This window comes from Dreissena polymorpha, chromosome 8 (assembly GCF_020536995.1).
Source record: "Dreissena polymorpha isolate Duluth1 chromosome 8, UMN_Dpol_1.0, whole genome shotgun sequence".
NCBI lineage: Eukaryota > Metazoa > Mollusca > Bivalvia > Myida > Dreissenidae > Dreissena > Dreissena polymorpha.
In genome coordinates, this window is record NC_068362.1 from 105809871 (window position 1) to 105837820 (window position 27950).

Genomic DNA, 27950 nt, shown 5'->3' on the forward strand with positions numbered 1-27950 from the left:
GTAAATCCATTGAATAGATTTGGAGTTATGCTCCGGACAAAGTTTCAGCCGGACGGACAGACGGATGGACAGATGGATGGACAGACGGACAGGACCAATTACTATATCCCCTCCGAATTTTTTTTCGGCGGGGATAAAAAAGGGCCATCATTCTTACAAATGCTTGATACAATTGTCTGCTTTTGTTTATAGGTTGGGGATATGTTGGTAAAGAAGTTTGCAAAATATGAAAGCAATATGTCAAGGGACAATACAAATATTTGAGGTGGTACGCAAACTTTACCATAGATTTATCAATAATATGCATATTCTAAGTAACAAAAGGGCCATAATTCTTACAAAATGCTTGATACAGTTGTCTGCTCTTGTTTATAGGTTGGGGTAATGTTGGTAAAGAAGTATGCAAAATATTAAAGCAATGTGTCCAGGGACATAAGAAATATTTGGGGTAGTACGCAAACTTTAACATAGATTTATAATAATATGCATATTGTAAGTGAAAAAAGGGCCATAATTCTTACAAAATGCTTGAAACAGATGTCTGCTCTTGTTAATAAATTGGGGTCATGTTGGTAAAGAAGTATGCAAAATATGAAAGCAATATGTGAAGGGACAATGAAATATTTGAGGTGGTACGCAAACTTTAACATTTGCACACTTACGCTAACGGGAATGGAAATGCCGACGCCGGGGTGAGTAGGAAAGCTCCAATATATATATTTTATATATAATAGTCAAGCTAAAATTAGTGAAAATCTCTGACTCAACCCCATCCCAACCCCCATTTGCCACTATCTCCTCCTACACTATTAGCACTAGAAGCTTGAAACTTAAACATATGGTAGGTATGAGTACATGTATGATAAACCCCCATTGGCCACTATCTCCTCCTACACTATTAGCATCTCAATATTTTGGTTATGAAATTTTCTTCATCAGGGCTCAACATTAACAGTTGTCCTATTGCCCCTGACAAGTAAAAGTTGGGTCCGGGCAAGTTATTTTATAATATAGTTGTCCGCCCAGGCAAGTGCAAAAAAGAACAAAGAGCATTAAATTCAGACTTTAATTAGACTTAAATTGCTGTAATCATTTTGTTAAATGTGCAAAAATAAAAAAGGTTTTGTGGTGTATCATTTTGATCTTTATTAAAAAATATGAGGTTAACAGTTAATGTGATATTTCATTTTTGGGCAAGTGGCTTTACGTTCAGGGCAAGTAGATTTTGTAAGTACTTGCCCGGCAGGGCAAGTTGGTTTTGAGGTTAATGTTGAGCCCTGTTCATAACCAGATCAATGGCCATTTTAGCAAAAAATATTGTTGTTTAATTGTGAGAAGCGTAAATACAAAAATTATTGTTGAAATAGGGTTCAATGTTAAGAAACATATTAAGCCTTACTTGCACATCTTCATATTTGTTTATCATAATTGTTTAACATTTGTACAGTTTTAAGACAAATTATATTATATGGGTATACATGTACATGTACGTAAAGCATAATTCTATGTGTTTGTATTGTTTTCTACTTTAAGTATTTGAAATCTTAACCACACTATCCATAATCTCATATGCAATAAGATATAATCAATGCTTCTCCACCCCACAAAAAGATGCTAAAGGCCCTTAGTATAATGTGGTCAGAAACAGCATAAGAGCAAATACATGTTTTTACTATAAACATTAAACTCAACAAGACTACTGCCAAGCAATAATTGTCCCCTACTGGCCCCAGCATTGTCAGAATTTTTCCACCATTGTCAGATTTTTTATATATTTGTTGCCATAGCAACCAGAATTTTTGACGTAGGAAGAAAATGAAATGACATGCATAATTTCCATATTGCCATTTATCCATGTTTCAATTTTCATGAAAAAATATGAAGAACATTTGAAGCTATCGCAGGATCCACCATTTTCAGCAATATTTCTAATTTCAGCAATATTTCTAGTGTATTTGTTGCAATAGCAACCAGAATTCTTCACGTACATGTTGGAACAAAATGAAATGACGTGCATAATCTCCATATTGCATTTGTCCATGTTAAAAGTTTCATGAAACAAGAGATGTGTTTGTCAGAAACACAATGCCCCCTAATGCGTCGCTTTCAAGCCATAAATTTGACATTTGACCTTGAAGGATGACCTTGACCTTTCACCACTCAAAACATGTAGCTCCATGAGATACAAATGCATGCCAAATATCAACTTGCTATCTTCAATATAAAAAAATAAGGACCAAACTTTAACGAAGGTTAAAGTTTTAGGTAAGAAAGATACAATGATATTTGACCTTTGACCCTAAAGGATGACCTTGACTTTTCACCACTCGAAATGTGCAGCTCTGTGAGATACACATGCATACCAAATATGAGTTGCTATCTTCCTGACTGACTGACTGACTGACTGACTGACTGACTGACTGACAAGACAGACAGACAGACAGACAGACAGACAGACAGACAGACAGACAGACAGGACAGACAGACAGACAGACAGACAGACAGACAGACAGAAGACAGACAGACAGACAGACAGACAGACAGACAGACAGACAGACAGACAGACAGACAGACAGAACAGACAGACAGGACAGACAGACAGACAGACAGACAGACAGACAGACAGACAGACAGACAGACAGACAGACAGACAGACAGACAGACAGACAGACAGACAGAACAGACAGACAGACAGACAGACAGACAGACAGACAGACAGACAGACAGACAGACAGACAGACAGACAGACAGACAGACAGACAGACAGACAGACAGACAGACAGACAGACAGACAGACAGACAGACAGACAGACAGACAGACAGACAGACAGACAGACAGAAGACAGACAGACAGACAGACAGAGAGAGACAGACAGACAGACAGACAGACAGACAGACAGACAGACAGACAGACAGACAGACAGACAGACAGACAAGTGTGACAGACTGATGGACTCTCAGACTCACGGACAGACAAGTGTGACAGACTGATGGACTCTCAGACTCACGGACACACAGAGGGCACACCATAATTAAGTCCCCTCTGATGTTAAACACCAAACATTAAACCCCAGACCTTGTGGTTTCAGAGAATACAATTTTTAATGTTATTTACTACATCAGTCTAAATAAATCATTTGACCCATAGGCTTGGTAAGTTTTGACCACAGACTCGTGATTTGAGCAAACTTTGAAGAGGACTACCATACTTTGTTACACACAAAATATCAGTTTTAGAGAAGATTTTTTAAGGTTTATTTAGTTAACAATAAAGGTGTTTCTACATATGATCACTTGGGGTGGAAAGTTTTGACCCCATCAACATGATTTGAAACAAACTGAGCAGAGAACCACTTAAAGTATTACATGCAAAATAACTAACAATCTAGGACCCTGTGGTTTCTGAGACGATTTGGTCAACATGTATATACTCACTGACAGATCAACAGACCAGAACAACCTCACAAAATGCTCACAACTCTTGTATACCTGACTAAAAAAAGTACATGATATTGGCTTATATGTTTCAGATATCTACTTTTTACAAAGTATTAATAACGTCCAGAAGAATCATTACACCATTTAATATACATAGGTTCAGTTGTTCATGAAATTGTGTGCAAACACAAACAATTTCATATAATATTGTCTTACTTATTGTTAACCAAACTGCAAAAACTCAATGAAATTTAATCAAAGCGGATTTTTTTTGGATCTGTGTGCATGTCCCTTTATGATATATTTTAACTGTTTGATAATAGGTTAACTTGTCAACCCTTTAAAAAGGTTTCAACTGTTTTGTAAATTCTGATCATTATTTTTTGAGGTCTAACCCAGAAACTAGTTACCTGAGTCAAACAGACAAAAGGATGGGCAGACGAGAATGGAGTATGACAGATATAATAAGCAGAGAATCTTGATTTACACACAAGTTAACTCAATTCCATCAAAACACGAAATCAAACTTTATATTAATTATCAATAAAGTGATACATTAAGCTCCCACCCGGTTGGAGAACATAAAATATATACATTGATAAAAAGGTTTATTGTTTTATATAAGATGTAGCCTGAAAGCCAAGTCTGCGGACAGGTCATTAAGTAAATGTTTGTAAGTTTGTTCTATCTGCAAAAATGTTATAAATCAAAGTCGATATTAGTTGAATGATTTTGTTCATTTATAGTTAAGGATAACATTAGAATGGGACAATGATTTAAGTTTTCTGAATTAAGTTATTGAAGATTTTATTTACATCTGTATAGTTATTATTTAATTGAATTTAAAAATGGCATTATATAATAAACATCTTTTTCAAACAGTAAGTAAATTAAAAGCTGACCAACAAATAGCATGCATGTAATGATTAGGAAATAAAAATAAAGCAACTGCTAACAATAATCTCAATGACTAACTATGGACGATAGTAATTTCATCATACAATACCATTATTCAAAATACTGATTAACAACATCTAAATTAAATTAATTAATTAAATCAGGTACCTGTGATTAAGCTCAACAGATCTGGAGCAGCACAACTCACTATGGCTATTACACAATGCTGTTAATTTTTCATTTTTGTGTGAATGTCTTGAAATTGCAGATGTCGCCATTTTGATAATTCCCTTTCAACAAACAGGATTTTACAATCTTAAATCAATTGTAATAATTATGTACAAGCATGTCTACAATGAATATCACAGAAAACACACAAACAATGTTATTAAAAACAGGCAAGTAATACGAAATTTCAAACTGAACAGCAACCAAGTTAACCGTCAAATGGCGTTTGTATGAGTAAACAGTGTCACTATGTACACTGTCACCTGACTATTGGGTTATGAGTGTATTGATTATTTTAAACTGCACAAAACAAGGCTTTGTAGATAAACACTTTAAACCAGATTATTTAACACACCAGACTTTTAATTGATCTAATAAATGACATGTTATGAACATGTAATTATAATTATAATAAAGTAGGTTCTTACATAAACCATTTTTATTATAATACATCAGATCTTTTTCCTCAAACATCAGGGCCGTCGTCGAACTTTTGAAAGTGGTCAGGCTCTAAGTGCCTTAGGCCTGCGAGCGCCGAAGTTACTAGGGGAGGGGGGGGGCATGACCCCCCAGCCCCCCCCCCTCCGCCCCTGGAAACATTTTTGAACCAAAAAAGCTGAATTGTGACATCTGGGAGGTTTCGAGGATAAAGTGCACAATATTACTAAGTTACACGGCGACGCACCAGGCTCAATATTATTTGCAAATGCTATAAACTATGGAAAATAGTTTGAAAACAGTTTGTTAGTTTGCTAAGTTGCAGTGCTGTAACACCTTTAAAAGTTATTCTCGAGCAACGAACTCCTCTGCAATTTTAGCTAAGTCAAGAGTGTCCGTTCTTTGCTTATGAACGTGCAGTCATAAGGTTGTTGGGTCTAGTTTGAGACATTGTGCTTAATAAGATATGTCCTAATTCGCCGAAGTGCAGAGAACGTCCTCTTGCTTGTGGCATTTGTAGCTGGCATTGTCAGTAAGATTCGTGTACATATAATTATTATATACAATATGGCCTTCTTAGGTGTGCACCTTCTGTGGTAATAACTGCCAATGTTGGGATTCATTATTTGCAGTATAATATAAGATTAATTCTAAGTAGACATGAGCAGATTTGATTTATAAAAAGATAGGAATGTCCCGAATTGGCTTCCGTAGTTTTATATTTTGAGCAGAGGGACACCATGATATCGCCCTTTTTTCTTTTCTTTCCTTTTTTTGATTTGAAAAAACAGGGTCAAATGATTCTGATACAAGATCTGTCTCGTACCTTCAATTGAACGTCAGGCAGAAATCAACATCTGCACAAGAATTGCCGTCCTAGTTACGGTACAATATTGCATTTCTTATGTTCAGCTATAAGTATGGGTTTCTTGGACTATTCATTTCCTTCAATATGTGAACGAAGGGTATATAGCATTTTTCGTGTATTTTTATTATTGCAATATAGCGAATGTAATCATTTTACTTACTTTGATGTATTTTCTTTTCCTGTACCATCGTTTGTACCATCAAAAAACAACAAAGTTAGAAAACAGATAGAACTACCAGGATTTTATCACCTTTGCATCAGTTTTGTTTTAAAAATCGGTGTTTTTTTAAAATAAGGAGGCATGATAAAATATGTCTGATCCAGAGAAGATCAAGCAATTCATCTCCTAGCTCAGCCTTCTTTTCTCTTTTTTTTGGTCAAAAAGTGGTCAGGATATAGCCTCACCGGCCAACGTGCCACGACGGCCCTGAACATTATTTAAAACTTACAGTTACCACAATGATGTACAGTGATATATATGGAAGGGAATATTCGCCACTAAATGCATGCTGTTATGCATACCGTTATGCTTTTGATACATGTCAGTTTCATTTGTCCTAGTTACATTTGATGTGCAAACATTCCATCTTCTTTGCGGCATATTGGTAAGTTATAATCACTTCATAATTTATATATTTTTACTTTGTGTGTGTTATTAACAACTGCAGTTAAACATTTTAAATTTGTATTAATGCTATTGTTAAAGATGATCTTTGTTTTATTATGTGCGTTTTGCTATGTTGCTACTGAATTTAACCATAACTAGCTGTTAATATCTTTGTGGATCTATAGTACTTCTTAAGTCGAATGCTATTGCGTCTCTGATTCAGAATCAGTCTTCGTTTCTGAATACACAGCCATTATATAATATTTCACGTTACAAAACAAGGAACCAGTATTGAAACCCCCGAATTCTAGCAAAAATTACTATTGATGGGTGATCACTTTAAACATCAAAATCAGACCTCCGATATCAACTGTGATAGTACATCGGCTATCTCTGGAATCCTCCGGAATGCAGTGCAATTATCGATGTTAAATTAAAGGGTAACTCGTATTCTCCAAAGTGTGCATTCGCAAAGGAAAAGACAGTTACACATTCAGCCTCTCTATGTAATCCTATATGGCAGTAATACCAATAAATCAGTATTATTTTAACTTGATTTTAAATATACATCAGAATCCAATGAAGCCATAGCTTGTGAATTGATATTATTATGTGACAGAGTATTCCATTTTATAATCAGTTATTCAGGTAGTATATGCAAATATGAAGTCTACAGTACATATCAAACTTAAAATTGTATAAATTACTTTTTAATAAGCTAATTGCTGAAATGTAAACCTTGAATAATGTTTTACCATGTTTAACCATGGTTGATTGTGCCATAGGCTTTGACTCTGGTTGATCAGACTACATGTATGATCAGCAATCATTGGACATTGGTCTGACTGTGTTAAAAAGAACATGTTTTCAGAACCATGAAATATTGTTTGTTTAAAAAATTGTCAAATTCAAGTTTTTAAACATTGATATTAATTGTATTACTAGTGTCTGGTTCTAACTTTGTACGCAATAATGTAATATTTTAATCATGGTTTATAGTCTTTGTTTGACCATGATTGGAGGTCAACAGCAATTTCTATCTAATAAATCACTGTCCGTTTGATAAACATTCCACATTTTGATGAAAAAACAAGACGCTAGCTTTTATTATTAAACATGTAGTAAAATAAAAGTTTCTCAGCAGGTTCATGTTGTTGTTAATCATGTAACGAATGTTTTGTCCCTTACTGACAATGATTCATGGTCAGAAGGCATCTTGTCTCTGTCAGTCCATTATTCATAGTCAACAACACACTGACAAAATCTTAGATAATACTTTATATTAAAGTCAGACAATGAATCATGGACACATTTTAGTTTTCTGACCATGATTAACAAATAATCAAACACATATACATTGAATAATACACAAACTTATGTCAGAAGCTGACATTACTAAAACACATTGTGCTAATGTTCCTTATTTATTCTGTTTTGTTTAATATAATACATGTATATACAGGTTACATTATTGTGCAAAGGGCAGGCAATTAGCTGAGGCAATAGGGTTTCAGAACTGTTCAAGAACTGTTGATGAACTTCAAGAACTGTTTATGAACTTTAAGAACTGTTGATGAACTTCAAGAACTGGTGATGAACTTCAAAAACTATTCATGAACTTCAAAAACTGTTCATGAACTTCAAAAACTATTCATGAACTTCAAGAACTGATCATGAACTCACAACATATGGGATGTTTCATTCAAGAACTGTTTCATGAACTCAAGTGCATGAAACTTTAGTTCCTGACATGTAAGTTCATGAATGAGTAAATGAACTTGAGTTCAAGAACAATGAAGTTAATGAAACAAACTCAGAATTCAGAGCCATCAGAGTTAAAACAAGAGCACCGCATAACGGGTGCCACGCTCGGCTACGGGTGCAGTTTTGAATAAATGAAAGCTTGTCAGATTTTTTTTTAGAGGTCACAGTGACCTTGACCTTTGACCTAGTGACCTAAAAATGGGTGTGGCATGTAGAACTCATCAAGTGCATCTACATATAAAGTTTCAAAGTTGTAGGTGGAAACACTTTGATTTTAGAGCCAATGTTAAGGTTTTAGCACAACGCGGACGATGAACGGCGGACGACGAGCTAGCTATGACAATACCGGAGAAACGCCGAGCTAATAATAGGTTGCTTTAAAACATGAAACTGAAACTATATTGCATTTTATTATTCACTATAATAATTTCAATTATTAATAAGAGAAAATATTGTGACAAAAGATTTATAAATTGTAAATTATGAATTCCTGAAATAACAAGTAAAACGAAACGTTGTGCGCTTATGAGATGGTTACATGATGTAAAGAAAGTTTTGGAGCCGAAAAAGCCAGATGACGAAAATAAAGGTAGAGACACTTGGGGGGGGGGGGGGGGCGCGGTCTTATCTGGTGGTAAGCTCCCAGTTGCATATTCAGTTTTATATTATTCATTGTATATAATTATGAATCAATTAAATTGTTATAATTGTAAGAATATATAATTGTGATTATTATTAAACCATGTCTACAATAAGGAAAACATTAATAAAAATGTAATAAGAAATTTATAAATTATAATATGTCAATTTGGATCATGTTTGTATTTAATTTTATTGTAACTTTCATCTGAAATAAACATGAGGCTTTTTTAACCTTTAATACCACTTAGATACGTATTTTCACGCCTTTGTAGTCCCTCAGAAAATTAATGTCAATTAAAGACGTTCTTTTACCAGATTCAAATTTTAAAGGCTTCATTTTCAACCTTCAGATTATAACTGATGTGCAGAAAACAGCATAAAACCTGAACAGACTGCGAGTTACTCATAGTTATTTTCACTTTGCTTCTGAGTGGGAAAGGGTTAAAACAGTTTACACCCTGATGCATGAAACACAATTATTGCATAAAGTTTTAAATATAACAGAAATCATTTCACTGATAAGTGACCACTAAGTTGAAACACAATTGTTTCAATTTCTCAACTAATTTCAGTGTAAAGGTGAAAGTAACAATTCTTACCTCAATTGGAATAATGTTTTCCATTCCAAACTCAAATCTTTTGGGAAAAACATAAGAATAAGTTTAAATCACTAGAAATGCTTTTACATGTACATTGTTAAGATCCTATTAACATTGAAGAAACAATTTACAATTGTGTCTTTTCTGTAATCATAATAATGTGTGCGCAATTTTGTTTATTTTGACAGGAAGAAGTCTTCTGGACTACATGTGCAAAACAAAAATTGAAAAAAAAAACAGTCAAACATGCTTTTTTACTGAAAATAGTAATGAGATTTTTTTTTAATCATATATGATTAGTAAACATGCATGACATTTGTTCTAAAAAATAATTTACACCCTGTATATTGTGGGGATGTGGTCATTTATTAGATGATATTTAAAAAAACAAAAAAAAATGTAAAAAAAAACTGGGGGGGGGGAGAATTCTGGGGTGGGGTGTGGGGGATGGTTTGGTTGGGGTCTATTGTGGTCAGGTAAGTGTTGTTTTGTCAAAGTATAAATCAAATCTGATCATACATAAATAAACAAGTTAAGGCAATTTTAGCAAAATTTATTAATTTGACCTTGAGAGTCAAGGTCGTTCAAAGGTCAAGGTAAAATTAAACTTGCCAGGTACAGTACCCTCATAATAGTAATAAAGTATTTGAAGTTTGAAAGCAATAGCCTTGATACTTTAGAAGTAAATTGGATCTAAACACACAATATACTGTAAGTTTCCTCGTATAGCGCCCAGTGTTTTACCTTCAAAATTCTAATTAAAAAGCTTGTGCGCGCTATATATTGATACAACGCTATCCTGGCTGCTAAATTGGTAAAAAATGTGTTGTGTAATCCTAAATAATCAAAATGGCCGCCTTTTTTTCCCCCCAGAAAACTACCACCCTTTAATCATAAAGACTGAGGGGCTATTGTCGAAATCAACAAGAAGTCGGTACTGGTACATATAAACGCGGTAGAAGAAGTATTGGTCAAAAATAAATTTGTTTGAATAAACTTGGGACTGTTGCCAACATTGCGAAGAGCAGGCAAGGGTAGGTGCGAACGAGGTCTTTTTTGCGGGTAACGGTAGGTGTGAAAGGGGGTCATTTTGCACTTTGTAATTGATTGGCAGCTTTTATTGAGTAATATGTGCCACAATTTGTTGAGATGCTAATTGACATTTGAGACACTAATTGACACTTGAGAACGTGAAAATATGCAATTGCATTTTGTGTGTATAAATATTGAACGTTCAACAGTGGTGTTTCAAACATCCGTAATGCCCGCATACCTCAACAACTGTATCCCTGTCTCCCATGCGACATTCAAATTTAATGCCCATGCTTTCCCCGAGGAAGAATCACACGATGTACACAAATTCTTATTTTCTTGGGTTTTACACGAAATGCATGTGGACTGTTAATCTGTTGCTAGAAAATTACAAAATTGTCAGAAAAGTATAGTGCTATGCAACCCATGCTCCTAATCATAACGACCCTTCCTATTTTGAATGCTTAATTATGTTTTCCAATGCCCCGGATTATTGGATTGCGCAATAGTAAAATGGCGGCCATTTTCGGTCCGATTCGATGGTTTTATTGTCTTTAAATATTTTTTTGTCCATTTTTGCATTATACACGAGAGCGGTAATCAAAGTTACTAAGTCAAAAAAGGGCCATAATTCTATCAAAATGCCAGTCAGAGTTATATAACTTTTTCTGCACAGTCCCCTTATGATAGTAAGTGTTGCATGTATGAAAGCAATAGCTGTGATACTTTAGGAATAAAATTGACCAAAACTCAAAACTTAACAAAATTTTCAATTTTCTAAGTATAAAAGGGGCCATAATTATGTGAAAATGCCAGTCAGAGTTACGTTACTTTGCCTGCACAGTCCCCTTATGATAGTTAGTAAGTGTTGCAAGTATGAAAGCAATAGATTTGATACTTTAAATTCATTAACAAGTTCAAGAACTGCAATGAGTTCATGAAGTCCCATTTGTTGTTCAAGAAAAGTTCTTGAACAGAATTCATGATAAGTTCTTGAATTCCTTTGCAGGGGAAGCGTGACATATGGGAAATCTACGCATAACTTGATTAGGAATACATGTTAAATATAACCAAGGGTGTTCACAGTTTGTTTTCAAAAAATAACATTACTATCAATTTGTGCTAGTAATGTTATAATTTTTAATTTTATATAAGACCTAAATGTCTATACCTGAAGAAATAGATTTCAAGTGACAACACAAATAATAGTCTTCATAAGGAATGTAGTTTAAGTGGTAACTTGAGATTTTGAGAGATGCAAATACAACAGATCATGTTGATCAAAACAATCGTGTTTAATTTTACTTATAGCAGTACTCTAGATCATGGAAGAGAGGGGGGTCATTATAAGAGGCAAATATCCTATGTCATTGTTCATTAGAATAGCATCACCAAGACGATTCTTAAGTGTAGCCGCAATATTAAAAAGAGTAAACGAATGGAAAAATCACTTTAATTAGATCTTTGCTCATAAGCATCACTTCCCTTTCGCAACGATAACGTTTGCTTAATGTGCGTTTCATCTGACCCTTAATCTCTTGTGTTGAAGAAAAAAAAACTGGCTAAGAAATTTGAATACAATTTTAAAAAATGATGCTGGGAAGAGAAATGCATACATGAAACCAATTATAAAACACATTAAACAGATTCCTTCTTCTTTCGAATGTATAATAATTAGTATTTTAACAGGATCTGAACCCTTGAATAAGAATACTCTGCTGAAGCATAGGAGCTTCAATTGTACAGCACCTACCTACACACAGAAAAGAGGAATATTCCAAAATTGTGTGGATTGCTTTTGTATTACCTAGTATTCCACAGCAAACTCTGAATTTATGATTCATTACAAAGAGTATGTTATATCTGGTAAAAAGTGTCGAGTAATCGGGAATAAAAGTGCCACTGTCATTGAGATGATCAGTAAAAGAAGTGTCCAAGAAAATTTGGCATCTGACTCTATAAACATTTTAATTTCCTCAAATATGTAAGCAAACTAAAATGTAACATGGTGTAACATTAATGACATATTCATCTTTTATTTTGAATAATTAGAACGTTCTGATTCAATGATTTTAACATCTTTTTATTTTGTTAAACTTTGTACTGATCATCCAATTCATGTTGTTTATCAGTAAAGTTGTACAATTATTTTATATATAATCTAATGTTCTCCCTCGAATTTCTTTCGTCGCAATACAAAGTGCTATACCATTAATCGGTCAAACGATGATCTGTGTATAAAAACCAAATTAGCAGAACATAAATGCAAACAAGCTGAATAACACACCTCTCAAGTGTGGCATTTGTTGTTCTCTTTTATTGAAGTGCCATCTGTTTTCAAAGTATTGCAATACCCAGCGAGGAATTGGATAGAAGAAAAACTGAAAGTAAAAAAATCAAAATCAGATTGTAACATGAGAATGTATTCAAGGTTTATATATCATTTAACATCAATTTAATTACTTATTCAGTATCCCGGAGTTGATACTTTGTATGTTCAGGTGCTAAAAGTACTCTTGTTTAAACATCAAAAATTAGTATTTGGAATTTGATAATTCAACAGTGCAATATGAAATGTAATTTTTTTATGAATTATTTTAAAATTTGCAGCTTAACAATAATAAATTTAAAAATTCAGCTTTTACAGCAACTGATGCATGAATTAAAAGTGAGAAAAGGAAAACAACTTATATATATGTGCTAGATGTAAAATTAAACATACACATGTTCTACTTTTTCATGTTATTTTTTTCCAAATGTTTCATTGTTGTAAATACGTATTGCACTACCATGTAGCATTATTGCTGTATCATGGTTTGTGTATGTACACAATATCAGTTTGTAAATTTTAAACAAAACAAAGTTAATGTGTAACATTTCAATAGGTATAAAATATCTTCTATTGAGCTATATGTAACATGCCAATTAAGCTGAATGGAATTCAATGGGGAGAGATATCACATTTAATGTATTCAAGCCTATAAACTCTTCCAAAGTTTGTTTCTTTGTTTAACAGTGACAGGAACAAAGAAAAACTGATTGCTTTGTATTATAGACCTATTGAAGAACAATGTGCTTATACGCTAATTGCTGCCTTTTGTATGCTGACCTTTCTTTTGTTTTAAATTGGAATTTACATAGCAGTCCTTAAAAGTGACATACCAACACCTTCAATTAACATGTAAAGCTATACTTGTTAAACAATAGATATAATTTTGAACACTAATAAATTAACAATTCAGATAGACAATATAATTTCATGTTTTCAGCTATTAAGCGGAAACCATAGTTTTACTTCAGTAATTTTGAATTGCAAAACCAACACCATGCGCATAATGCAAAGTACCATTTAAATAACATACATTGATCTCAATTTATTGGACTAAAACCATTTGTGTATTATAAATTATAATCATCACATAGACCTTGAATCCAGCCATCAAACCAATATTAATTTATTATCTTAACCATGATATAAGGTTTCACATTTTCAATGATGACTTTTCAATAAATAAGCTCATTTTGTTTCAACTGAGTAATTGAGCCGAAACCGTTTTACTAGAAAGGATCTTAACATGTGCCATAATTCATATCCAGATATCTAAATGTGAGTGATATCGGGATACTATTGTGTTAACTGTATAGATATGTACATGTCTTATTTGTATATTCTTTTATATTTCTTTAACGGTTTCTTCAAGCATATGCATTATATTCAACATATTTAGTACCAAGCGTTTTGAAATTTATGTGTTGTAATATAAACACCAGGCCTTGAAGAATTTTTCCAGAGCCACTCGCCCGTCACTTAAATCTACTCGCCCTGCATTTAAAAATATATCTATATTTATAGTTTTGATCAACCAAAACCTGTTAAACCTACGTTACATAATGACACTAAACTGCAAACAAATTAACTACATTTTCTGATGGATTTTATTTGCTTTCCGTATGTTTTATGCACTGTTTCCTTTTCTCAATACTTTCCACCTCTCGTTTTGATGACCTTTCTTTCTGTTCCCTGTCTCCACCAGCTTGCAGATATTTTAAAATAGAACCCTTTTCCATGCTGAGTTGTAATATTTCAGACAAACTTTTACTGAAAGACACGCTTGCTTGACAAAAGGTTACAATATGGTAATTAAATTTTAGCTAAGGCTTCTGATCACGAATTATTCTGTTTATTAATAATTATTGTTTCTGTTTATTTTTAATTAAATATAAGAAGTATTATAATTAACCAGTTATGTGTCATTTTTGTATGGATATTTACATTAAAATGTAATTTTATTCTTCACGGAATAACCAATATATTTATCAGTTTTTTCACTTTTAATCGATTAGCTAAGAGCACTGACACCTACGAAAAGAGCTCAGCCGATTTTGAGAATTATTTTTACCGTGCCAGTGACGTCATTTTTCATTGTCAAAACAAAAGTGCAGTTTCTTTGTGTACTAAACCTATTTTTTGTTGGTTCGAATAATTGTTCGCAATTTGTATCGATGTGGCAGGAGTTTTGGAACTGAATTTATATTTCTCAAATTGAAAAACAGCACTCGCCCCGTCGGTCGAGTATTAAACAAATTTTACTCGCCCGACCGTCAACTTCACTCGCATATGCGAGCGGTTGAGTGGATTCTTCAAGGCCATCTGACTTACCAAATTGTGGTTCTGAATACTATCTCTTCACTCACACAATCCAATCATGCCTCGTTCATCCATTGGTGAAACTGTAAGTGGATTACGTGATACAGTGCAAACAAAGAACAGTGATAAAATAGAAACTATACCGACGTTCGAACACTACAACTTTAAGTCGAAAAATAAAAGAATTACTCGTATAAGAAATACGCGCAAACTGTGACAAATGAACCGAGCAAGTAGACAAATACTTGAACATACCTGTATAACAAAAAAGATAAAACTAACGAATTCTGAACGTGAAATAAATGCCCGAAGAATACGTCTTCCCGCTCTGAACTCCGTGGTCAATGTGATCTGTACATCACTACACTCCTCGAGGATACCTACACAAGTTATTAACCAATCAATTTAAACTAACAACAATTTTAAACTAACAATAGGAATGATTGCTCGAGCGTAGAAACCAGTCGCGCATCATTTAAATGTGGAGTGAACTTGACCGACATAATTATTCTGAAGTATGGTAAAATACGAAATGGTCACATATATATATATAGGTTTATGACCAGCAATATGTAACAATGTAAAATAAGCCGCGAAAACTCCGCGTAACTCCTGTACTGCGTGTGATGCAGCTAAGAATTGCACAGAAAAAGACATTCGCTATCCTTGATCTCATTCATTGAACAATCACGCCGTATATTTTTTTAAAAAGATATTTCTTGTTTCTATATACAATAACTTTGGTCTCGCCCTTGACATAACAGGCCTCACGTGCAATCTCAGGTTAGGTATCTATGCAAGGCAGCTGCTGCTATATATATATATATATATATATATATATATATACCGTAATTACTCTATGTTTTCTGACACTTAAATTTTTTTTTTTTTTCGTGTCCGAAAACTTAGATACGAAAAATATTCACAAAATACAGGTGTCCGAAAACTTAGAGTCGAAAACTGAAGTGTCCGAAAATAGCGCCAATTATATCAACGACTAACGGTAATAGCACGCGCTTGTTAAATACCATGCCGTATAGTCGTATAGTACAAATTACAGTTATATATGATTGCACTGCATTTTAAATAATTTTAAAAGCTTAATTTATTTGACAGAAAGTTAGTACAAGGTTGTACTTTGACCAACCAGTTCAAAGGTGAGCATGTAATGTACCGATACTCGCTAGTATGAACCTGTTATTAACGAAATAAAAAAGGAAACTATAAATTATTTGTTTGTTTATTTCCGATAGTTGTTGTCAAACACCTTCCATTGTTCGTAAAACTTGCAATCCTGGGTGCATCACACTTTGAAGCGTTAAGTATTTGCCACAGTTATTTTACTGAGAAGGGGGAGTACCATTGCGGTAGATAATTGAACTGTTAATTGGCACTTCCCCCGGTAATTGTCATAACGCTTATGCTATCGGGCGAAACCATTGTTTAATACCGGTTTACAAGGGTATTTACCCAATAACACATATGTAATGGTCCATTGCCCTCAGGCATGCACCTGCCATGTTTTATGATGTTAATCTGGTTGTAAAACCCCATGATCGAAGTGTCATTAGATATCGAAAACGGGACCGAAATTTGGTAAAATAGCGCTGTAAAATATACTGTCCGAAAACTTAGAGACATTAATTATGGACGAAAACTCGTGTGTCCGAAAATTAAGAGTCACGAAAATAATTATTTTTGCTAAAAAAAGGGGTGTCCATAAACTTAGAGTGTCCGAAAACATAGAGTAATTACGGTAAACTCCATCATGCTAGGTCCATGCACATTAAGGCCACGACTTTTATATTTGTTGGTTTACAAAATCGCCGACCCTAATTTTTGGAAAATGCGGAAAAAAATAAAATCGGAAAATCGTCTTTTTTTTTTTTAATTAATTCCCGACCGCACTGAAAAAGTAGCGAAACTAGAAAAAAAACGATCCGGTTTGAGTGCGGTTGCGAATAAAATCAGTAAGTACAATCGACGACTGGTTCACATATATTGGACATCGTGCTCGCTTTTCAAAACGCATGTATTAACTTAAACCTGTCGGATATTGCAAATGGCCGCTATATAGGTACACACCTCGAAATATGGCTTTTTTCGAAGTAAATTTTTTTGGTCATAGCGTTTCTTCATATAAACATTTAGTAAGAGGCAAACTAGATGAAACAATTGGCCACACTTTATTTTCCAAAATACACGATGAAAGTTTTTCCATACGGGAAGTAAAGGCAGCACGGCAACTCGATGGAGAGAAAACGACAATAGATGTTACCTACCAATGCTCAGCAGTCAAAGAGTTTGGTTACAAATTCTTGTTTGTGGAGCTTTACAAACAAGGTAACAGTTTAAATTTTATTCCGTCGTTCAATGTCAACAGTGAAATATAAATTTCTTCTTACATTTGAGTTTGAGTAATTAACTGATATAAGTACATATTAATAATATTATTATGGAGGAGTGAACTATTTAAAAGCGGTCAAGAGTGATTAATCTAATGTTCAAGTGTTATAACTTGTTGCATAATTGACCTAAAAGAAATTAGAGTAAATTAAAACTTGAAGTATAAACAAAGAGAGGAGTTTGTCGGACATTTACTAAAACCCAAGACCCCCAGTACACTAGTCCATAGCTCTGCCAACTGAGCTGGCCAGACACTGTCGAAGGAAAGTCCTCACAATCACAACGAATTAAACTGGAACGGATCTTTCCATTGTTAATATAATTGATGCCTCTGCAGGGCCCACCTTGGTTCTTACCATGTTATATATTTTCTTGGTGAAACAGGCCATTTTAAAGTAATACTAGTATTATTTCATTTAATATGTTTATAATATATTAAAGAGGAATCCAAGCAACAAGATGATGGCAAGGAAAAGGAAAACGTGTTCGACATACTGTTGGGTGCTAGAAAGTCGTACACAAAGCTGCCAAAGGAAAGGTATAAACAATATTTACTTTGTCTTTGTATTAATAAAGGAAATCTATTAATTTACAGGGAAGTTGGTTTTCTTTGGATTTTCAAATTATTAGTATGATTTCTTATGCCATGTGAAAAAGTGCTGTGAAGAAGCACGATTTAATAATATGTTGTAATTATTATAAACTAGCTATAAACTTATAAAAACATTTTATATATTTTAAAATTAACTTTGGTTCAGTATTTATTAAAAGGGACCGTCAACCACAAACGACGAAAAAAAAAAAATTCTAAAATACAGTATTTTTTTACAATTATTAGTTTAACCCTTTGCATGCTGGGAAATTTGTCGTCTGCAAAAATGTCGTCTGCAGAATTTCTAAAATTAGCATTTTCTTCGATTTTTTTTGAAAGAATACTATCAGAATAGCAAACAGTTTGGATCCTGATGAGACGCCACGTTCTGTGGCGTCTCATCTGGATCCAAACTGTTTGCAAAGGCCTTTAAAATTCAGCTCCAGCGCTTTTAGGGTTAATATATTGATTAAAATATCACAACTGGTATATTAATACATGTCTTGAAAAAAGTTCATATTTTCAGTATATTCGATTCGGTAATAAAATTTTGTGATGTGAAATAGAAAGTGCATCATGAAAATAGGTGACATAACGATATACACATAATAAATAATAAAAGTAGATTGATCATTTATATATAAAATATATACAAGTCACTACGCATGCACATTTGCATTCCTGGATTTACCACGTGACGATGATGATCAATCTACTTGCGTTATTTATTGTTAACAGGTAGTTTATAATACCTGGTACCTGTACCCAGTAAAATTGTTTTACCGAATATACTGAAAATATGAAAACTTATCAACCTTTTCAAGTAATGTATTAAATATACAAGTCATGATATTTTAATCAATATAAAACTTAATTTAAAATTGTAAAAAAATATTTTATAACTTTTTTCGTTGTTTGTGGTGACAGTCCCTCTAAAGTCAATACCGTTAAAAGTTATAAATGGGATTTTTAAATTTTTGCTTCAAATTTTATACATGTTTTCAAAAATCTTTTTTCAGGAAAGAATAGGTATGTTGTTCATGTAGTGGCTTAATAATAAGTAGGCTTAACAATTAGTCTTGTTAGCTCGTCTGTTCCGAACAGACACTCTGATACTAATGTCTGCTTGCTACTCTCCTTCAGGGGTGTGATTCTTTCTCTTTTCAGCTGATTTCCTCTTTTTTGTTTTAAAACCTTTCTAATTTCACTGCATATTCCTAAAATATATAAAGACACACTAATTTTCTTACCTTTTTTTTCAGAATGGCCTGGGGCTGGTTTAAAAAAGATCTATTTTAATAATGTTTATTGAACATATTGTTTTTATTTCATTTATTCCTTATTCCTTATGAATGAAGTGCTTCAAAATCATGACAACATTTCATTAGTATGATAAATTTATTCTTATTACATTAATATGAAATGTGTACCCTTTTATTTTGCATATACATCACATGCCTTACCCTGTTTCCCATGTAATATAACCATTACATAAATTTTATCTTACATATGTGTAATATACTTGAAGCGTTTTCATTGGCTTGGTTTTTCGTTTATTGCCCAATCGCATTTTGTTATTTTGCTGACATGACGTTGCAATGTCAAATGATGTCACAAACTGTAAACAACATTCGGGATTTATCATTGTTTGCGTAAATATTTTTATATTGAATTTGCTCATTTAAAAGCATGTGATAAAAAGATCTGACACTTGTTGTCATATCATACCAAATTTTATTTAACTCGTCCAGGAGATTCGTAAGTAAGCTCACTAAATGCTCGTTTACTAACAAAATTCCTGCACTCGTTTAATAAAATATGGTATGATGTGACAACTCGTGCCAGATTCTATATATATGTACATTTCAGACCGGTCCAAAACTCCAAAGATAAACTTTACAATGAGGTGCTTTTACTCCTGGCACAAAATGATGTTAGGTTTACACCAATGCAGGTTGGTTTAAGTAATTGTTTCTAAGGATTTGATTTTATATATATCATTTTTGCCTCAACAGTATTCAAGGAAAGCAAACATGACCACTTTAAAAAGTATTTAGAAGTACTGAACATTAGTTAATAATTTATTTGGTGCTAGTTTGAATTAAATTGTAGTTTGTTTAATAGGCCTATTTTAAACCTACAAAAACTTTAAGAACATTTAGATGGCTAGAATACTGTCCATTAATTGTAGTATAAAAGGAATTTTGAATTGCTAATGTAAAATATTTTATCCAGGTGGACACAACAGGAAAGCAAATAGTTAGTACCTTAGTTAGTACACTATGGTATCTGGACCCACACTGGGAGAAACTTAAAGCCAGATCGATAAACCATCCGGAGTTTGAAAAATTAAGTGGGTTCAATGATTGGAGGTCTCAAAGGAGAAAAGAGCCCAAGGTACGAGTTTTTATTGCGTCGCCTGCTACAGAGTAGTTGCAACATATATGGATCACGTCTCCGTCGTCTGTCCGTCCGTCACAAATCATTTCCTGAGCATAACTGTCAAACTAATGTAGATACCAACTGGAAACTTGATAAAGGGATAAAGCTCAATGAGGGGAAGTGGTCCCATTTTTGAGTTATCTCATATTGTTTGAAAATCGTTTCCAGAGCATATCTCTTGGTGTATTGAAGATGCCAACTTGAAACTTGATATAGTGATAAAGCACAATGAAGTGTATCATTAAAAGTGCTTAGTTTTAAAGGTATACAACTGTTAAATTGTTACCATCATGCGACACATGTGATAACCAATCGCTCTTGTTTAATAATGTCAGAGGAACATTTAATTTTGCATTGGTTTTAGTATTAAAATAAGTCACGCAGCCAATTGTAGAAAAACTTTGTTACAACCCTAAAGGCCATATTTATGCCCCCCTTCGAAGAAGAGGGGGTATATTGCTTTGCTGATGTCGGTCGGTCGGTCTGTCGGTCCGTCCACCAGGTGGTTGTCAGACGATAACTCAAGAACGCTTGGGCCTAGGATCATGAAACTTCATAGGTACATTGATCATGACTCGCAGATGACCCCTATTGATTTTGAGGTCACTAGGTCAAAGGTCAAGGTCACAGTGACAAAAATCGTATTCACACAATGGCTGCCGCTACAACGGACAGCCCATATGGGGGGCATGCATGTTTTACAAACAGCCCTTGTTATAATTAGATCTTGATAAAACTTAAATAGAATATTTGTTTTGACAATCCTATCGGAGGAGCAAAATCCACTTTTGAGGCCATGTTGATGAACAAAGTCTTGATGAAACTTAGTAAGAATGTTTGTCAAAGATAAAAATAGAGAAATTAGTTTTGCTCTGAGGCCTGAAGCATTTCAATGTCAATTGATAAAACGTATAAACAACAAGAAAGTGTAATATGATCATTTATTTATAGAAATTATTTTTGTTTCCAGGTCCTTGTTGAAAAACTGGACGAAAAAATTGCTAGCATGGTAGCTATGACATCTTGTGGCTATTTCCTGAACAAACAATTTGCAAACTTTCGAGTTAAGTGTGAGAAACTTACATCTTCCATGATAAAGTATGCAGATTTCCTAAAGCAACAGGTCCAAAGATCAGCAGCAAACAGACAACTAAATGAGCCGGTGAGATCATTGGATGACAGTAATGTAATGCGTGATGTGCAGGTGTGTTCTGATGGTGAATTAAGTGAGCAGTATACAAAAGTGTACGAGTCCATAAAACTGCTAAAGGACTTTGAGCCACTTTTCCTCCATGACTTTGAGCCAGAAGATGCTTATGACAAGAAGAAGTGGTTAGCTGCACTGCAGTTACCATTCCAGACAAAACTTTACAGTCACAAGTATGGTAACTATATAGGTAACTATACCTTCATCTGGAAGAGTCCAGCTGACCCAGACGGTGATCTTCAAGCTGTTACTGCTATAAAACATGATCTGCCGAAGTTTTCCACTCGTGGTATGAGAAAATCGTTCTTCTTGAAGTACTCCAAATGTGGACCCAAACCTGCTGTTTTGCGTCACATGTATAGGTTTTTGACAGAAGACGATACTGCTGCAGAAAGTCGACGTCAAGAAGAAGTTAACAATAGGGTTACAGAGTTTCTTTTGAACTCTGACAGTACTGAACTATTGTACGACTTGAGAAAAAATAATGGCAGACCAAAGGACACTAGACTTGATCCATTTTGGGATTTAATGAGCTCTCATTTAGACAATATTGGTGTTGTAGATGAAAGGAGACATGGGGACAAGCTGTACATGCCAGTTGCTATTAGTGTTGAAAATTTAATTGAGACTGTGGCAAAAGATTTGCCAAAAGATGCATCCATTCCGTCAAAATCTTGGGTTCAGTTTAACTTCTGGCCTTCGAATGCTTACACACGAAGCGCAATGTGCTATACGGGCCGGTTCAATGTCAAGTTTGCAGTGCAGCAGAGAATCATCAGAGCAAAACATCCAGATGCAAATTTTGCTTTCCATCAGTACACCATGATGAAGGAGATGGCTTCAAACCTACGTGATGAATCAGTGTTCATCTGCTTGGATGACAAAAGTGTCGTGCCAATAGGAGAGCCTGGGAAACCAGTGTCCACTGGAGTTAGGGCACACAATAAGTCATTGGTGCCAGTTGCTGCCAAGCTGGCATCATTGGACCATGATTTCCATGTCCATGGAGCTGTTCCATCAGTTCTGTTCAAGGTGCATATTCCAGAAGATTCAAAAGACAGCTATTATAATGGCCAGATTCATGTTGTGGTAAAAGACAAAGTCTTCAGCCCTTCATCAGCAGCAAGGCACACAACAGAAACTGTAAAAATTCTTAGGGAAACAGAAAGTGATGATGGTGTCTCACTGAACAAACCTAGGTTATTTGTATACACTGATGGGGGGCCAGATCATCGTACAACATACTGGAGTGTTCAACTGGCGTATATTGCTATGTTTGTGAGTTTGGACATTGACATGCTAATAGCTGTGCGCACAGCTCCTTGTCAGAGTTACAATAATCCTGCTGAAAGGTGTATGAGCCTTTTGAATTTAGCACTGCAGAATGTTGCTCTTGAAAGAAGCCCTATGACAGATGTTCTGGAATATAGAACAAAATCACTTACATCACTGAAGAAGCTGAGAAATGCAGCAGAGAGGACGGAGGAGTTGAAGCAAAGTCTCATTGAATCATTAAACCCAGTTTTAGCACTTCTTAAGCAGAGGTTTAGCCAGCTAAAGAAAAATCATGAAAATGTTGTTGCCCATGATGCTGCATCAGATGGTGAGATAGAACAGATGATGGAGTGCCTTGAAATCTTCAATGATCATGATGCAGAAGAATCCAGCACTGTAACAGCCTGTAAAGATCTCGACAAGGCTCCACCACGTCTGAAGGCGTTCTTTAACGCACACTGCAGGAAACGAAATTACACATTTCAGGTGTGTATATATTTTTGCAGCAATAGCTGTTGTTAGTTTAGGTGTTTAAACACATAAAAGTTTAACTGCATATACAGTTCAACTGTTAAATTATTGTACAAAGCACTGAAGTTGACAGTTGGGATTATTAAATCTCAAGTTGATTCACAATGTTAATTTCTCATTAGCGCAAGTGGGACATTTTTTACTCTTACACTCCAGGCCAGCAATTTACTTAAATACAAAATTTACTGTTCCTCGCTGCTATAGCAAAAAACGATTTGCACTTGCCCATTTATCTTTAAATAAACACTGTCCCATACCGCTGTTTATATAGTTTATAGAGATTATAGATGATTATTTTATAACTTTAGCGTGTGCAGTGTTTTTTTAATCACATGATTAGTTTACGAACAAACTGTATTTAACTTACTTTTAACTTAAATAGATATTTCTCGGTGTGATAAAATAAATGTTACATTGCTGAGGGGTTTCAGTAAAATTTTAAATTCCTCAAGGAGACATCTTTACTGAAACCCTCTTGGCCATGTAATATTTTATATACTGTATTAAATATACTATATTTTATAGACCATAATGCTTTTATGCAAAGGACATTCTATGTTGTTTAATGTCTCTTAAAATCAATCATACAGTCACTCTTAATTTAAAATGCATGTCTGACATATTTGTTATTTTGATATAGATAAAAAAATGTGATGATGAACACTGTTGGTATTGTGTGCTGTCCCCAAGGCGTGCTGATACATCAGAGCTTGTGTGGTTACCTGACCCAACAAAAGGCGATGACGATTCTTTCCTACCATTGTCTGAGTGTATTGGAAAGAACACAACTGACGAGGCCAGACCATCTCTCGATGGGAAGGTTTTGGCGACAGAAGCAGACAAGCGCCACAAATCACATATGTCTGCAGGTTTCAATCAAATTCTATTGTCTCCTTTTCTTTATTTCTATTTAGATTTTAATATTAAAGAAACTATATAAAAGCAGCTCAGACTAAGAATAACTTTTGAATATTCAGTCATAATCCTTAAAAACACTATTTTACTAAGCACTTATTAAACTATCTGAGACCGAAGCTTGATAACAGATTATTGAAGGTTTTTGTTCTATGAATAAAAATAATACTCCTCCAATATCATAAGCAGATATTTGTATATACATCGTACTGAAATCAGGATTTTTTACCTGAGCTTTCTACTTCGATCCAAAGGAATCCTTTGCTTAATATTTTGAATTCTAAACATTGAATTGATTTGAAGTTTTCTGTAACTTTCAGCTCAGGCAAGAAGATATATCCTGTGTGCTGACTGCAGAAAGAGACGCGTGGTCTATTCAAGAACTAAACTGACGGTTGACCAGTGCAGACAACTCGAACTTCTGGATGATGCGGTCATCTACACATGTGGGTCAGCCATATTCCCTGAAGAACATGACCTACATGAACAGGTGTTCGTTCGTGAGGGACTGAGTTGTCAAACAGAAATAGAGACAACATACTACTCAGGTATATAAGATTTATGACCAGCATTAATTTTAAAATATTTTTTTATAGTAAATATAAAAACAATTATTAAATAAAGCATACTTTTATATTGCATAGAAACAAATTAGCTCATCTTTATTTGGAAAAAAAAGTAAACAGTAGTTTTTTAAAGTCAAATATGTTGACATGGAACAAACATTTTATGTGCCAATAAGCAATCAATCTTTGCATATTGTTCTGTATAGCATCTGCCTGTTATGTAAGGTTGATCTAATTAAACCTGAAAATGAAAAATGATTCATTTATATACATGTATGTTACCCATATCAAGTAAATATATACACATGTATTATTTTTTATATTTTCAGCAGTTACACAGAACTTTCCTCCGATATGTTATCACTGTGGTGATACTAACATTTTGGGGGAAGAAGTTGAGCCTATCACAGCGCTTCGACAGCAGTACAGCATTGTGAGGCCGATATGCAGAGGATGTCTGGAGAGTGGCAAGATGCCCGCTACAAGAAATGCTCATAAGATGAATCGAAAACGAAAACTTTAAATGCTAGACTTTCATTGACTTCAAGTGATATTAATGTCTTTTTTTACTTTTGAATTGGGCATTTTTCACTTTTGAATTGAGCTGAAAAGAATTAACAGGTCAAAAGAGTTAGTTAAAATGTGATTACTGACCAGTTCATATCTGCAACTCATCTTGCTACCAGTTGTTTTTAAAAATACATATTATATTCAATATTTTACGTGACTCACCCAGTCCTGTCACACTTTTCTGAATCCTGCGATAACTTTAAAAACTTGAAACATGGTCAGATGACAATATGGAGATTATGCACGTCGTTTAATTTTGTTCCTACGTCTGTGTTTTATTAAAATGCTCTTGTATAGAGTGATTTAGATAGTCATTTGTATTTGGGTCAGATGACAATATGGAGATTATGCACGTCTCTTCATTTTGTTCCTACATCTGTGTTTTATTAAAATGCTCTAGTCATGTAATGTATTTTGGTCAGATGACAATATGGAGATTATGCACGTCTCTTCATTTTGTTCCTACGTCAGTGTTTTATTAAAATGCTCTAGTCATTTTAATAATGTATTTTGGTCAGATGACTATATGGAGATTATGCATGTCGCTTCATTTTGTTCCAGGTCTGTGTTTTATTGAAATGCTCTAGTATGTTCCTACGTCTGTGTTTTATTAAAATGCTCTAGTATAGAGTGATTTACATAGTCATATTCATTTTGGTCAGATGACAATATCGAGATTATACACGTCTCTTCATTTTGTTCCTACGTCTGTGTTTTATTGAAATGCTCTAGTATAGAGTGATATAGATAGTCATATCATGTATTTTGGTCAGATGACAATATGGAGATTATGCACGTCTCTTCATTTTGTTCCTACGTCTGTGGTTTATTAAAATGCTCTAGTCATATAATGTATTTTGGTCAGATGACAATATGGAGATTTATATGCAAGTCTCTTCATTTTGTTCCTACGTCTGTGTTTAATTAAAATGCTCTAGTATGTTCCTACATATGTGTTTTATTAAGATGCTCTAGTATAGAGTGATTTAAATAGTCATATCATGTATTTTGGTCAGATGACAATATGAAGAATTAATATGCACGTCTCTTTATTTTGTTCCTACATCTGTGTTTTATTAAAATGCTCAAGTAAAGAGTGATTTAGATACATGAAGTCATATCATGTACATGTATTCTGGTTAGATGACAATATGGAGATTATGCACGTCTCTTCATTTTGTTCCTACGTCTGTGTTTTATTAAAATGCTCTAGTATAGGGTGATTTAGATAGTCATATCATGTATTAATGGATTGATTACAATTGCTCATTGCATTTGAAGATAAAGATGTATTTCTTTGCATAATTTGATTTGTTGTCTCTATGTTTATAAAGGTTATAAAAGTTATGTTGTCTTTGTTCAGGCCCCGTGTTAACAAAGCATTTTTTTCCAATTGAAAATCGATTTTGCTCGTCATTGAAAATGGATTTCCATTGAAATTGATTGGCAAAAATGAAAATCTGTCAGTTAAAATCGATTTTTATTTGCAAAATTGTTTTGTGAACTCGCGGCCTGGTGTTATTAGTTTTTTTTTTTTTTTCTATTCATTGAATGGATTTTTTTTTTTTTTTTTTTTTTTCGACCGCCGGATGGACCATTTTCCAAAAAATTTTTGTAAACCAATAAAAAAAAAAGTCGTGGCCTAACTAGCATCCAATACAATGCCAACCTAGGTCTCCATGCAAGCTGTGTATAAAGTTCATAAAGATTGTTATTGACACAAAAACACTTGTATGATCCCGCTAACATGCCAGCACCCCTTCAATTCCTCACTCTTTTTACTAGGATTTTAACTTTGTTGAGAACTAAGTTCAAACACAATCATATCATAATTAAATCAATAATCTTATCCAACTGTAATATACGGTATACATGTATAGCAAAAGTTGAACATGTCTGTATTGTTTTTCATGCACCTAGCAGTGTGTTTTGGGGTCAATTTTGGGATTCCTGATCAAATATGTTTTTTGTAAATGATAACCTAAAATTCCATTTTGAAGGTTCCCATAAATATAATAAATAATTCAATTAACAAAAAATAAACCTCAGCTTAAGCTAAAGTAGTTTACATCACTATTCAGACTTATTAGTGGAACCTTATATATTATAATATTGACAAAAATCTCCATGTTAAAGTATTTGTAAGCAAAAAAACTAACAAACAACAATTTTCAAGTTTAAGCCAAACCAACGCAATTTCTCAATCCAAAAAATATCCATGTTAAAGTATTTGTAAGCAAAAAAAACCACAATATTTAACAACAATTTCCCAGTTTGATCCAAAA

The 27950-nt window shown here is 33.9% G+C and overlaps 2 protein-coding genes and 1 long non-coding RNA gene across 4 annotated transcripts in view; 1 reads left to right on the plus strand and 2 right to left on the minus strand.

Annotated features, from left to right (window-relative positions):
- Positions 1-4782, minus strand: part of LOC127843022 (uncharacterized) — a 118663-nt gene extending 113881 nt beyond the window's left edge. For both annotated transcript variants that reach the window (XM_052372848.1, XM_052372847.1), the window contains exon 1: positions 4504-4782. The gene's annotated coding sequence lies outside the window, so the exon portion shown is untranslated. The remainder of the gene's footprint in view (positions 1-4503) is intronic.
- An 8018-nt stretch (positions 4783-12800) lies between these two features.
- On the minus strand, positions 12801-15537 carry LOC127843053 (uncharacterized). Its single transcript, XR_008032071.1, has 3 exons — positions 15417-15537; positions 15174-15244; positions 12801-12894 (listed from the first exon to the last, which is right to left on the minus strand). It is a non-coding gene; the product is annotated as an uncharacterized LOC127843053 (long non-coding RNA).
- A 4236-nt stretch (positions 15538-19773) lies between these two features.
- LOC127840793 (uncharacterized) lies at positions 19774-25842 on the plus strand. The gene is made up of 6 exons (XM_052369202.1): positions 19774-20113; positions 20395-20556; positions 21572-23569; positions 24255-24483; positions 24850-25077; positions 25425-25842. The coding sequence occupies exons 1-6, from the start codon at positions 20108-20110 to the stop codon at positions 25616-25618; spliced, it is 2817 nt and encodes a 938-aa protein (XP_052225162.1). The 5' UTR covers positions 19774-20107; the 3' UTR covers positions 25619-25842.
- Positions 25843-27950: the final 2108 nt, after the last annotated feature.